At 40.6% G+C, this 14970-nt stretch overlaps 1 protein-coding gene across 5 annotated transcripts in view; it reads right to left on the bottom strand.

The window, feature by feature from the left end:
- The window catches only part of nfib.L (nuclear factor I B L homeolog), a 158260-nt gene extending 143335 nt beyond the window's left edge, over positions 1-14925 (bottom strand). The window contains exons 1-2 of one of the 5 annotated variants that reach the window (XM_041582583.1): positions 1400-2016; positions 779-913 (exon numbers count right to left, since the gene is read on the bottom strand). In XM_041582583.1, the coding sequence (XP_041438517.1) occupies positions 779-913; positions 1400-1429 (165 nt within the window). In that variant the 5' untranslated portion in view covers positions 1430-2016. 5 annotated transcript variants of the gene reach the window in all.
- Between the last annotated feature and the right edge of the window lie 45 nt (positions 14926-14970).

Genomic DNA, 14970 nt, shown 5'->3' with positions numbered 1-14970 from the left:
TTCTTTGTATATTTTTTATCTGCTGATCTTGTACAATGGCCGTTAAGTATTACGTTTTTTTTCGCTGTCATGGTGAAATAGTAATAAAAAAAGAAGAAAAGAAACGCTGACAGAGTGCATCATTAAATACAATCTGTCTAACTTAAATGCTAATGTCTATTTGATACATAATGGCCAATGTGCTTTTAGGGGGATCATAAATCAGTGCAAAGCACTAAATAGGGATCTTCGACCTGCTGCTTTTGCTGTTATTTAGCTACTACTCCCTGCAAGTCTTCCCTGGGTTTGCAAAGGTTTGGGAGAAAGTGTCAGATACAAGAGAGAGCCACAGGTTGACAATATGTGCCCCGCAGTGCACGTATTTTCCCTTTGAGCACAAGCAGTGCCAAAATAGAAGTAAATCGTTACAGATCCATAAGAGACTGCATGCAGCATTGAGGCTGATATATATATATGTATATCTATATATATATATATATATATATATATATATATATATATATATATATATATATATATATATATATATATATATATATATATATATATATATATATTCTTATTTGTCATAATGAACTGTAAACTATTTCAGTGCTAGGAGCCCGCGAGACGGTACAGTACAACAACATTCTTTCGCTATCCACTAGAACGTCCTAGGAACGCCAGGGCCCGTATCAATACCCCCCCCCCCCCCCGCCGCCCCCCATCATAGGACCCTGACCCCCACGCTCTGTGCAAATGGAACGTTCCCCCAGATACCAAGCAACTCGGGACCTACCACTGGGGAGAACGGTGCGGGGAAACGTTCTTCTAACGTCTCCTGTAGCAATGGGCTGCCATAGACATTCGATAAAATACTAGTGTCTCCGAGATAGGTTGGGAGGGAGGGAGCCTTAATGAGTGACACCGTTTTCTGCAAGAGATAAAAAAATATGTATACAAAACTGCTCCTAATTTTTGCCACAGAGCATGGAAACAACGATGTTATAGGAATGAGAAAATACACAAGAGAACTGGCAGGAAACTCCAAGCAAAGAGGAATAGCGGAGGAGTGCTATGAAGTGTACGTCAGGCATAATCACACCTGCACGGCTCGGGGAGCCTTTATTCCTACACAGGCGACCGGGGCCCCTCTAGCTTCTGGGGATGTACTACGAGTGATTAACTTGAGGCTATCTGTAAAGGGATGCGCGGCCGTGCTGCTGCCCACTACGGAGCACGCGAGACTGAAAGAGTAGCAGTCCCCCCTTAAACACAAAGTTAGGTGCCTACGCCAAAGTTAGGCGGCAGCTCCCACCTGCTAGTGGCGGGGGTGCGGCGCCCTTATCGCTGCCGCTAGACACGGGGAAGGATGGAAGTGGCCCTGAGAGTAACCCACCGGCAGAAGCCCTGCTCGTACCTGAGTCAGGCAGATAGGAGAATACATCATGGCTTGGCTTGGTGCGATCCCTCGAAAAGCATCCAAAAGAAAGTTCACCTATTCATGGTACATTAGGGCTAAATAGGGAAATGCTCTCTCTCTGTCCGTCCGCCGGTCTTCCTTAAATCCGCCCGGCTTATGCAAAGGCCGGCTGAGTGTTTCCCCTGCACGCTCGGACTGGCACTCTTAAGGTGGCACCGCAACGCGCCTCTATGCTGGCGTGCCCGCCCTCTCTCTCGCTTTCATGGGCAAAGCGCTGTTCCCCGAGCTGCAGCCGCTACTCGTGCGATCCTGCAAACTTCCCAGGAAGGAGAAGAAGAAGAAGAAGACGATGAGTAATTGGGGTGGGATGAAGGCTCCACTTGGCCGGCTCTCAGCAGTCAGTATTGTGCGCTTGTGCAGGCTCTTTATATCGTATCGATAATAAAAGGAGTGATGGGATGATGCATTATCTATAGCTCCCAATAAGCATGTGCTGCTGCTGCTGCTGCAAGTCTCGCATTAGCTCTCTCCTCTCTCACTCACTCCCTCTCTCTCTGCCGCTCTCTCCCTCTCTACAGCTCGCAGGCACACAGCACCGGTTACACCCTCTGCACCGTTTCAGCTTTCCAAATCAGACTTGAGATTTTTTTATTATTATTATTATTTAATTACACAATCAACAAGGAGACACACTCCTCCCCTTAGTGCGTTGTGCGCTGTCCTCCTATATGTACCTCCTCCCCTTTATCATAGCCACACTTGCAGGGTACCGGCGCCTTGCCGGGGGAGGAGGGGTTAACGGTCTCTTATGGATATTATAGGGGGGGAGGGTGCCTGCCTCATCCGCCTCACTCATCAAACATATAGTAATGCACTGGCCTTGGCCCCTACTACAATGCTGCTGCTGCCCATGGGGTGAACAGCATCAATATACATCATCAATATATCCCAGTATTAAATACAGGTAAGGCTAGCCAGTGACCAGCTTTGGATGAACTACTACTCACATCATCAGTGGCTTAACTAGATTTAACTGGGCCCCACAGCAAATTAATTTTGGGGCCCTCAACATAACTAAAAGTTGTCCTTTTTTACCAATATATGTTGGTACCTCCTGGGCCCCGTGCAGCCGCAGGGTCTGCTTGCTCTGAAGTTACACCCCTGCCCATCATGCTAGGAGATGGAGTTTCCTACGATGAAGCGGAGGTAGTAATAGACTGGATGTTTCTGCATCAATGGTATCAACTGCTATCTATAATTGCCTAGTAGAGAGACAAATGTATGTCCACGACATATACACATACCACACATATTTTCACATATTCAGATTCCATCTGAATCCACTACACTCTATGGTACTTTCTGCTGTATAACTCCAGACATAGGGTCAAGCCTGTGGCATTATACCAAGGTTGGCATGAGGGCCGCAGTAGTGTTATGTAACATTGTGTTGTTCTAAGAGCTCATTGGTGGTAACATATTTTAAGGCAATAGCATAATTACATCAGCATTTTTTTGTATGTTCAGGCGTGCCACGCGATACAATGGCACATTTGGCACCTACACAATATTTGCAGCTTTAGCAGTAATATTTATAGCAGAAGCATTCATGTCTAATAGGAATATATGTATTGGTATTTTTGTAGCCCATTCTTATTAAATTGCCCTCCATAATAAAGAATTGTATATGCTAAATTTACAGTTTTACACCATCCTCATCCCAAATCCACCACACATGCTTCTTACACATAAAATTAACAATTTTATAAACACAGAATGTGTTTTCCTTTTTTCCTAAATTATTACACATGCGGTGAGCAAAGTAAGCTCTATGCCATATACTATTTACTAATTCTGCATAAAGTGCTTGTAATATTAGCACATATCTATTCCTCCACAAATACACAACTATCACAAGCTATATCTCCATCAGCCAATATCCTGCAAAATAACAAGATTGTCTCTATATAATAACTAGTTGGCTGCCTTTTTATACGCCCTGTCCCTCACCTCTTGATTTCCCACCCCCTGCCCTCCCTCTTTGCGGTTATCTGGGGTGAGGGGAGCCGGGTGTGGCTCTTCCAGACTTTGTTAACTCTTTAGTTGCTCTGTCCAAAAGAGATGCCAGCAGATCACAAGAACAGGTGCAAGTAAGTCTGCCTTTTTTATATGAAGAGATTTTGTCTTTCTGTCAGGCTAAACAGAATTGAAAGCACTTCATATGTACCAAATGTTTAACTCTTCTGTAGCTAATGTTACACATTCATTTCACTGGTTTTGGAAACACATTATACTCAGTGGTTCATTAAAGGCTGTTGTGCCAATCTGCTGTCGTTGTGCCATTTAAGTACTTAAAGGGTTAAGGAATGAAGTATGTAGTCTGGGACATATAAAGGCTTTGGAAGGCTGGAAGCTGCTCCTTTCTTTTCCCACTTTCACATACACTTTAGGGCTGACAAGGGAGCAGTATAACATTCCTGTCAAGTCACACTCATTTGGAATATGTCCCACTCATTAGAAATAAGCTGCCTTTTCAGCATCAGTGCCCTTCTAAGACTGAATGTAGATTACAAAGTTGGATAGATAATAGATAGATTGATTATATAGATAGATTCATAGATTCATTACTTGATATAAGAACAAATATATTTTACAGTAGTAAACCTGGCCCTAAAAATATCCATAATGAATGAATGTTTTTGTTAAAAAGAAAAAAAACCTTTACACAGCATCCTACAGGAAATTTAATTTGCCAATTTCTAGACTCAAATATTTTCTGTTATACAGATATTATTGTCATGCATTTTGTCTGTAAGTATGCAAGCAAATCTATGGGTGTTAAGTTAGCTCATGTGGTAGCACACTTTGTATTGTAGAGCCCTGCAGTGAGTAAGATACCAGTGGGTGCCTTTAGGCAGGTAGCAGATAGTTAGATTTGGGTGCAGATAGGGTGTAGGTCTTGGGTCATTAAGTCACGGGGGTCTGTTAGAATATTTTACTATACTTTTCTCAAGCATCTCTCCGCCTCCCCTGCAGCCCTCCATTTGCCTTCAGAATAGATCATGTCATTTCTAAGTTTTGTGTCAGGCTGTAAGTAATAGGTCAGCTTGTGGGTAAAGCTATTGTGAGTAGCAGTGTAGGTCTACCCAGTTATAACTATATAGTTGTTTACATTGTACCCCTTTAAATATTTGGAGTAATTGTTCCTTTATTCCATCTGTGCTTATGAAGAACGAAAGTTGGTTTCAAAATAAATCACAAGCACTACGCATACGTACTATTACCCTGGATACTTTTACATGCCAACTCAGAAAAATCTGCAGTCTAGGAGCACCGAGCATAAAATGTGCGTGATATGCAAGCCAGAATCCGCTCTAGGTCCATTTGCAACACACAAGCACATTATTTGACCATGGTGTGAGCCAGCGAGAGAGAATGCATGTAAAGTAAGTAAACGACTCCCTGCAACTGTACTAAAAATATATACTGCCCCATAACTAGTTATCTTTAGTTTTCCCACTGCAATGGCCAATGTCATAATTATACCTACATTGTAATCCCATTTGATTGTATTCAAGATTAAATAGTTCTGTGGTATTTCAGCCAAATAAAAGGTGTGCATTTCATACTGTTCTATCTTATAAAAGTTGCGTGGCTATGGCAAAGCCTGCCTGCTTGCTAATGAATTCTGTATGCAGCATTCCCCTATTGACACTCACTTGTCACTGGAGGAACACAGAGCTGTCAGTTTCTACTTGTTATAAGTTGGCACTGGATGTTGGTTAGGCAGGGCAGTTAGTGTTATAGTAAAGGCAGTCACACCAGGACTCCCTCCACTCTCTCTGCAGGTTAATCTTCTACTCTACTGGTCACTTAACCTATAACAGGCCTCGCCAGACAGCAGTATCGTAATAAACAAGCTCTTCAAATAAAGGGATACTGCCTGTATATCTACAATCCCTTTAAAAAAAAAAAAAGGCTGTATTGGGGCTGTATTAGTTAAACTTGCTGTCTGGGGTCAAAGATTTGATTTCAGTCAGACCACTATCTGCCAGGTGTCTATTCTCTCTATACCTGTGTGGGTTTTCTCGAAGTATTATGGGTTCCTTCCATACTCCAAAAGCAAACAGGCAGGTTAACCGAGTCATGAGTGTGTTAATGAGTTGGAGACTTGGGTTGTTAGCTCTTCTGGTGCAGGGACTGATGTGAATGATGTATAATATTGATAAAGCACTCTTGCATATGTCAGAGCTATACAAATAAAGGATAATATTAATATACAGTAAATATATTTTTTTTATCAAACCACAAACATTTTGCATGCAATATTGCACACTATTTACTATCAGAAGGAGCTGTTTTATTACTTTTTGAATGCAATATGTTTATTCTTTATTTAGATAGATCGGACAGTTGTAAAGTTGTACCATAACAGGATGAAAAGTGCGTTCCAGTGTCTACCCATTCCATTATAATATACTGTGAGATCTATCACTTGGTAATGAATTGATGGCTAACTCCACAAGGCTGATTACTACTGCAAGTTACTTTGGACAGGTCTTCGTTCTGTGTGTAAAGTCCTGCCAAAATGTCTGTGCCATAGCTGTGCTGTAAATATAAACGAGCCAGGAAAGAAGAATGCTAGTCAGGGTGAATGGGAGCAGTGTGCAATGAAAATTCAGCTCACACAAGAGCGCTCCAGCTGGTGTGAACTGCACAGAGGACTGTGCCAAAAAAGCTAAATATAAATAAAGAAAAGAGTGCATGTTTAGGGCCACTGCCTGTTTGTGGTTTTCTGCCTTGTCTGGTGACAAGGTGAAGCACTGCATGTCACTCAGGGATCTGATTTTAATATGTGCCGTGGTATGATGAAAGAAATTCAAATTAGGCCTATGTTACCCAGCACAAGCTGCAAAAGGTACATCAGGTCAAGTTCAATATGAAATAGTCACCTCTGCCCTGTCCTCATTTTAGGAACGCTCAAGCCCGGCCCAGTGGATCAAATGGAGTGGGGTGTAACTGGGAACAAAATCAGCCAGCTGCTGTAATTCTCCTATGCCTTCCAAGTACAGTTTATACAGGGACAAGGCAAGAGGCTGCTTAGACTTTTATGAATTCCTGTATTAACCAGTTCAACTTACGGCTGTATTTTGCTCTCTTGGGCCATTGCAAAAGCATTGCCTTTTTGGTGCGCAATATTTGTTGAACAAAAAAGAAAAACAACACATTCATTAAAACAATAGGAGTACTGTTCTTTGAGGAGCAGCTCCTTCAGTTAACTCATTAGTTGCAAGGACGATCACAGTGCACAATCATTCTTATGGCTCGGGGAGGGGGGGAGAGACTTTCACATAGTTTATACTATGTTTATGTGACCACAGTGTATATTGGGGTAGCAGGGCAGTTGTGCCAGTGTTCCTAATGAAGGGTTTTAAGTGTCTTTTTTAATGCAGCATGTCCTTGAAGCAGCAGGTTTTATTTTTCTTTAACATTTCTCCAAGTTCAGTAGTGTAACCACTGCATATAAATTGTGGGGCTGCAGTTAATTGACTGTGTTACTATTTGAAGAGCTGCTGAAGAACTACAAGTAGCAGCATCTCTTCACAGCCTGTAATAGTCAAATATCCACCTATACCCCCTTCCCCCCACATACAAATATGCCTAAATCAATACAGTGTTTACTATATTTTGTAATGCTTAAAAACGTAATTTTGTAACTTATATGAACTGGCTGATTAGCAACAAAAAAAAATGTTATAAATTAATACTATTTGGGGAACACCTAAAAAAAGTATTTTAATGACCCATTCATTTCTTTTATTTTACAGACATTATTTTTTTGCAGGGGAGCAGGTAGTTGGCATTTTACCCATTGTTTACTGGGTAGTTAACAAAACTCTGAGCACAGCACCAAAAAAAAAAAAAAAAAAAAAGCTAAGCGTATAGTGAGTTGAAACACAGCTCTCATATCTAAAAGGGGGAAGGGAGAGGAAAGTACAGTTCACGTCCAAGAGAGAAACTCTGACTTTGGAGGTAGGACTTGTCTGCTTGCCAAAAATAAAAACTGAGAGAAAGAAAGAGAGGGAGAGCAATGGAGAAAGAGGAGGGGGGAAGTGCAGCATTAGAATAGCTACAGACTTTCATTTTTTGTCTTTGCCTTTCTTTATTCGCCATCAGTATTACATTTCTTTTCACACACGTCTTAACCATTACGTTCCAACAGTGCTTAAGCATTTTTCTACAAGATGGCTGCCTAAATTAATTCAGCCAAAGGTGATATGCAACCCCCCCTCCCCCAAAAAACTTAGTCCCTAGTCCTTGGGTTAAACTATACTCACATAAGAGTAATAATAATGCTTACAGTGTTGATCCATCCAAAATGATACAATAAGGCTGAAGTTAAACTTCTAGTGTTATTAGCCAAGTCTTTCTGTGGTGCCTTATTATAGTATGTTTCCAGCCACAGTCCCTATTTTTGATTCTCCAAGTCTCCGGTGGTGTAAAATTAGGCATAAATAGCCATATTCGTTAAATAAAAGGCTTAGCTGTTTAGATGGGTCAATTCTGTGATCACATGATGATATTTTAAGTTTAGGGACAACAGAGCATTTTCGTTCTGAAAATGATTGCCAAACATTGCTGTGTGTTTCCCATATTTCCTCTGTTGATTTATATGAGAAGTTCCCCATTCATAAATATCAAAATGCAGTGCTTTTAGATATGGTGCTGTGAATTTTTTAGTAAATGTGCAAAGGTAAGAATCAAACTTAGGCCACCCTGCGCTGTAAGGTAGCAGTGTTAGCCACATTGCCACCCCAAAACCGCACAGTAATATTTCAGCATGTGTTGTATTGTTCAGTGTCACTAACTGTAAGTGGTGAGGCCTACCATGAACAAATTACAATAATATGTGCAGCAAGCAGGGCAACCATCCAGGGAATAGTGAATACAACAATGCTGGGCCTGTCATTTATTGGGTTCCCAAAAGCAATATATAGTGCTGAATCACATTTCCTACTTACACAGGGCTTCAAAGTGCCAAGCAAACATAAAATAGCAGCCCGGAGAAAAAAAAAACGAATTTGCTGCCCTAAATTACTTAGTTCACTGCTCTATGAAGTGCTCATTAATGTCATTTTAAGGGAAAGTATATTCATACACCACTTTTGCCTTGCTATACCAAGGTTGCACTGGACCAAATTCTGTTCCAAGAACTGAAGCTGAAGGAAAGACGGGTTTGAAAAATGAAAATTAATGCATATGTTTTTTTTAAAAGCAAGAGGATCGAAAGCAGATCACAAGATTCCTTGTGGGAAATGTGAGGTTTTTCCAAATGCAGATTAAACCTGATTTGTTTTTCTGGACTCCCTGCCTTTCAACTCTAAGCTCTGCCATTTCCTCAGACAAGGAAGAGGTTAATGCCCTTGCATTCCACACACCTATAGAGAAACCATCTATAAACTTCCCAAATCTCCTCCTTTGCTATTACTGTGGATTAGAAAACACCGCATAGAAATTACTTGGCAAATATAGGTTTTTTTTTATTACGAAAATTGGGGTAACTGAGAACATGTCAAAATGTACTTTTACATAGTAAACAGTGATATTTTATATGACTGTATAGCCCAAATATTCTTATTTATCCATTTATATAGATCTTATATCTGTTTTAAAGAATGTTGCTCTCCTGGTATTTGGCATATCAGAAATGCCATTAGTATCAATAAAAAAATACCTGTAGCTGATATCCAAGTCCTCACCTGCACCAGGCTATTTTATTAGATATAGATTTACTTTTCCCTGAAGGCCACAACTAAACAAAGAAATTCATGCTGCTAATAATGTTACTGTCATTACTGAGCACTCTGCCTGAGTTATAAATTTCCTGCCCATTTAGAAATCTGAGGCTGTGTACATTCCCTTAGGCTGAGCCTGCCCCTCAGATGAATGGGGTAATTGACTGAACTAGGAATAAGTGGGAGGATTTTTGAAACCACAGGATATTCACGACAAGCACTCTGCAACAGAAGACAAACCATACTCGTTTTTTACCTTGTCCTCAATGTTGATGTCACTAATCTATAAAAAGAGGCTTCATTTATAATGGGCTGGAGTCCTGGAATGCCTTTTGCAGGAACATCTGTTTTTAAAGTTTGCACGTTTTATGCTTGCAATATATATATGTGTATGCTTTGTGTATATAAGTACATTCCTTTGGGAAAAATTTACAAAATAGGGCACACTGCATGCAAGAATAAAAAGTAGCTTGTCCACATACACTGTTTAGAATATATATATATAACTATATATATATAACTTTCCAATGAGTATCCGCACTCCAAGGCTGATTTAAATAGAAGGAGGGGTGCGCGGTAATCTTGTATACACCAATAGTTTCCAGACCAGCACTCCCTTTAGTGAAAAAATATAATTTTTATTGTTGCATAGTATCAATAGCCAACGTTTCGGTCCCCATTGGGACCTTTTATCCCAATTGCTGCAATTTTTTCATATAAAGGACTTTTTTTACTTGCAATTGGAAGTCTGGACTTTTTTGTTTTGATATATGTTTTGTCCATAATTTGGACTAAGTCACGGATTGGGATACCGCTCCACACCATTTTGTATGGATATATATATATATATATATATATATATATATATATATATATATATATATATATATATATATATATATAATGAATTGTGAGCCTATGTTTCAGGATGGCAGTATACATGGTCTTGTGGGGCTAATTTAAAGACCCACATCCACTCTGGTTCTGAATTCTTCCCAAAAATACTACTGTGCTTTTTGGGAAGATCTTGACATTAAAGCTTGGCTGCAAAATGACAACATGAAATATAGTAAATGGGCTACCCTTGGCTTCAAATCGAATGGGATTCATTTTGTTTTCTTTCAAGCAAAATATTGCTGCAACATTACACCAATTTAAATGTGAACCTTGTCTAATAAGTTGAGATATTTTCCCATTAAGTTGGCTTGTAAGCCCGAAAAGTTAATGAGTTGTGGTTATGCCTCAGTCATAACTAAAGGTAGAATGTAGCAAAACAAGGTGTGTTGTGTCCTGAATTGGTGTTGTTATTGAGTAACCTGGCTTCAAAGGCATCAAACTGGTTCCAAGAAATATCACCCCTCACCAGTCCTAAGAAGGCTTGTGCTTGTACAGTGGATTGCATTGAGTTTGGTCACTAGGCCAGCTTGATGGTTCTTCTAGAAGTGCAAGTGAATGAAAAGCTAATCATATCACCAGCACAGGGCTTTCCAAAAGATGTTTATATGGATTTATGCATAAGAGGAATGTATTATGGGGCAGCAGGGTCTTTTATTGCTGCTACTTCAGAGTTAGCTATCTGCTATAATACCTGGCCAAACTTAAAAAAATCTAAAGGAATGTTGCTACAAATAAGCAAGGGGCGAAGAATGATGCAGCCCACCATATCATTTGTGTTTCCCTAAAAATGCACACTGTGCAAAGTACAAATCCCAGCAAACCAGTTTAAGCAACAACATGCATTGTAACAGTTCTCTCTGATTATCCAACAAGGAAGCATTTCATCAGTGTAGCATATTCAAAATTACTCATATAATATAACTTGCACGTTATTTCTGAATGATTCCCTATCCGGGGGAAAGAAAAAAATTAAAAGATTTTAAATGTACATTAACCCCCCCCCCTCCATTCCCTGCTGCTGCCCTCACAGTCACTTTAAATCTCAGCTAAAAAGAGCTGGATAAGGCAGATCACTTCAAAGAAAGCCAGACTTAATCTTGTGTGTTTTGGCGCCTTTTCCCTGCCAGCTACTGTACTTAAAAAAAATGGAGATCTTGTCTGTCCGTCCCGTCTCAAGTTCAATGGCAGGCCCCTCTGAGTAGCAGCAGTAGAGGGAGGGGTGGAGAAGAGAGAGGGGGCATGAATGTTTAGTGCACTAATAATAATTCAGATCACGCCACCTCAGCTCCTTGTGTCAAAGTAATACGTTCCCAATCCCTTCAACATGAGCGCTGCAAGCAACTCACAAACATGCAAAGGAATGAATACATGCAACCAAACTAAGTTCCTTTTTTTACCTGGAAGGCCTGAGGGAGTTCTGAACAAATGTACCTTTCTGTGCACTTTTTTAATCATTGTAACATCTGCACATACTCGTTTAAGGAAACTACCATGACTTCACAAAACTATTACTGTATATAGGTGTGCCTAAGACACAGTTACTGAGGCTGAAAGGGCATGCTGGGAGTAGTAATACACAACTGCATATCTGCACATTTAGACCTATTTAAACTGTGCTCAGTGAAGTAACACTTAATTTAATTATCTTGTTATTCTTCACAGAGTAAAATACAGTATCATAAAATCAGTAGAATACTCTTAACGGTGGAAAGCCTGTACTAATTCTCCTACAAGCCATTGAACAAGATTCAGGCATCCATGGGATATTACTGAGCCCCAAGTATTCCATAGACTTCATTGTATAACCTCACAACATTAATATATTCTGAATGAGGAACATTATACATATATTAGGTAAGACCCATAAAATGCAAAATCTGACCAGTTTTTTGACGGTGCTTCCATATCATTTTAAAAAAGTCAAGATATAATTAACACATTTACTCTGGTGTGCAACCACCAATAGCACGCTTTTGTTAGCATATGCTGGACCAGAATACCATGGGAAGGCACTGCGACTGCTGTTGGGGAAATGTGTGTCCTTCCCGTGAACTGGTTCATCTTCTAGTACAGTAAAGGAAATTTGTAGTTCCATAACAGAGTGTACAAATAATTTAAATCCCCATTAGCTGATATCGTAGTTATAGGATCAAATAATAATAGTGCCCTTAGACCCAGAACTCATCCATCTCTGGTATGTCCCACCACCACCGATTTACTATTTTGGATGAGTCTAGTGGGTTGATTCCCCACTGATTTAGAAAGTCATATTTCATTGCAAAATTTGGAGCATATAGAAGAATTTCCATTTATGATTTAGGTTTAGGCACACGACAGTTTAGACACCTTTACTAAACCAAACAAAACAAAACAAATGTAAATTGTATTTCTGAAATTTGCTATGAAACAGCAACACTGATCTCAAAAAATCACACTTCTGTCAATCAATGCTTTGTAATGCTCTGAATGTGGCAAAGAATATATGTAAAGGAATGTGGTTTAAGTTAAACATTATTGTAGAAGGAAGGGCAAGCAAAGCACAATATTTACATACATCACATCGCTACCTGCAGTGCAACACAAATAGCTTTATCACTGAGACTATTATAGTGTTTATGTCGTTTACTACAACTCCCAGCATTCTCTGCCATCCACTGAACATTGGAATATGAAGCAACACATTAGAGACATTCCTCCAGTGCTGAACCTGAAATAAAAAAAAACACCCACAATAACTTCCTGCTGTTGCTAACCTAATACTCTTAAAGCACATTGGGACATGACATCCCTGCAACAAGGTGGGCATCCTAGTCCCAAATGAAGCATGCCAAACAGGCATAGATTATGACAAACCACACTGCTACAATCATTCATAGGAACCAAGACAAAGTGCACAGACAGTAAATCATGTCTCCAAATTAGGCAGGCTCCATAACTAATATTTCTGACACACAGACTGTAGGGGGGCACAGGAGATATTTGGGATATTCATGTATGCCGGGCCATGGGAACAGGAAATAACAGACATAATTCACTGCATCCAGATGTAGAACAGAATGATCGGCAAATAGTGCAAGGTCAGCACAGATCAGACTAAACCAAAATGACACTGCATGTAACCACTACATACAACCAATGGCATGCTAAATTACTTGCCCTTTTTTCAGAATACTAGGGCTCTCAGCTCTAGTTAACTAATATAAGGGGAGAATGAGTCAAAGAACCAAGACACCACATAGTATAGCTGATTGTGACAGCCTAGGTATTATCAAACTCCACCTTACCTGTTATTGCTAAGTGCTTACAAGGCAAGTAGATCTGCTATTCAAAAGGTTAAACAAGGTAGGTAGGCATTGGTTAAACAAGGATGCAGATTTTTAAGGTCATGCAGAAAGCACTCATTCACCTATAACAACAAAACCCTTTCATTACCGCAATCAATCTACAGAGCAGGGCGAGCCTGCTACCCACATTGTAACCTTGAAGAAGAGACAGAGGCAAGCATGCATGCTTAATAAAATTCACATATCCTCCAGGATCCCTGGGAATAAGTGAAATGCAAAGTAGGGAAAGACTGTAACAAGCAGAGAGGAAACTCAACTGCAGGAAAATGATCTTAAAAAAAAAAAGCGATCAAGTTACAATGTATACCAAAGTTACATCTGCAGTTATCCATGGCAGAGGCCAGCTGCTTGTTGCCTGCCAGAAAGAGTAGGTAAAAAAAAAAAAAAGATTGCAGCAGGAGTTGTGCCAAGTTCAGCAGTGTTGGGCGCAAGCTACTTCCATGATTGCTGGCACAGAAATGTGACCCACATCCAGATGCTGCCAAAAAAAAAAAAAAGGAAAACAAGAGACATTCCTAGCTCATCAGACAGAAGGCATGCCACTAAAGAAAGAATGCCTAACATGTGGCCCCACAAACATCAACAGCAGGCTGGGCCCAGTTTAGCCATGGCTACACTAAAGGAATGAGGAGGTTAATGCAGTAATATGAAGACATTCCACATTCATGTCAGACACCAGCATGATGAGAAAATTCAGCCTGCATCAGATTCTTGCCAGATCAGAGACAACACAGCAGCAGCAGGTACCCCATTTCTTTCCACAACCAGCGCCCCCCCCAATCAAACATCTGCATTATTCTTTGGGAACCACCCAGGCAACCCACCCAGTAAAGTAACAAATATATATATGGCTATATAGATATCTATGAAGTACAAAAGGCACATACCATTGCACTGTACTGCATTAAATGAATTGGGATCCTGCAATCTGTTACACAGCCCTGGGCTCGGTGGCTTCACATTTCCTAGGTAACACAGCTAATGTCTCTGGATTTGGGGATTTGGTTTTGTTGTGTTTTTTAGCTAAATTCCCAAAAGTGGATATCAGTCATATATGGTTTGACTTGTTTGTTTGTTCATAGACTGCTGTTTTGTAAATAACACACGTGGATGGGTGGGAATGTAGAAAAGAAGTCCCCCCCAAAGAATGAAGCAAGTAGCTTGCAGCTGGCAGAGGCCAAGGAGGGCAAGTCAAAGGGCAGCAGCCTGCAGAGAAGCCCTGAGCGTCTGTACTGCTGCTTTCCTTTCCAATCCTGCTGCTGGCTCTGGAAGTTGCACTCCTGGAAGGGTGGCTGTGCTGGGCTGACTTGAACGCGGTCCAGGAGAGGCTGATCCCGATTTTTTTTTTAGGAGCTGGGTTGGTCTCAGAGTGCTGTTGGCAGGGTTTCTCCTCTCTTTCCCCTGTGTCTCTCCCTGGCCCCCTGTCAGTCTGGCTCTGCTCTGCACATCAGGCAGCTCATACCAGAGCCTGCTCTGCACTTGGACGAGTTCCACCACTTGCTGATTGGACAGGAAGGCGGCGGCTCCCTAT

This window comes from Xenopus laevis, chromosome 1L, assembly GCF_017654675.1.
Source record: "Xenopus laevis strain J_2021 chromosome 1L, Xenopus_laevis_v10.1, whole genome shotgun sequence".
In the NCBI taxonomy this organism is placed as follows: Eukaryota; Metazoa; Chordata; class Amphibia; order Anura; family Pipidae; genus Xenopus; species Xenopus laevis.
The sequence above is the reverse complement of the archived record's forward strand: the minus strand, read 5'-3'. Positions and strand labels throughout refer to the sequence as shown.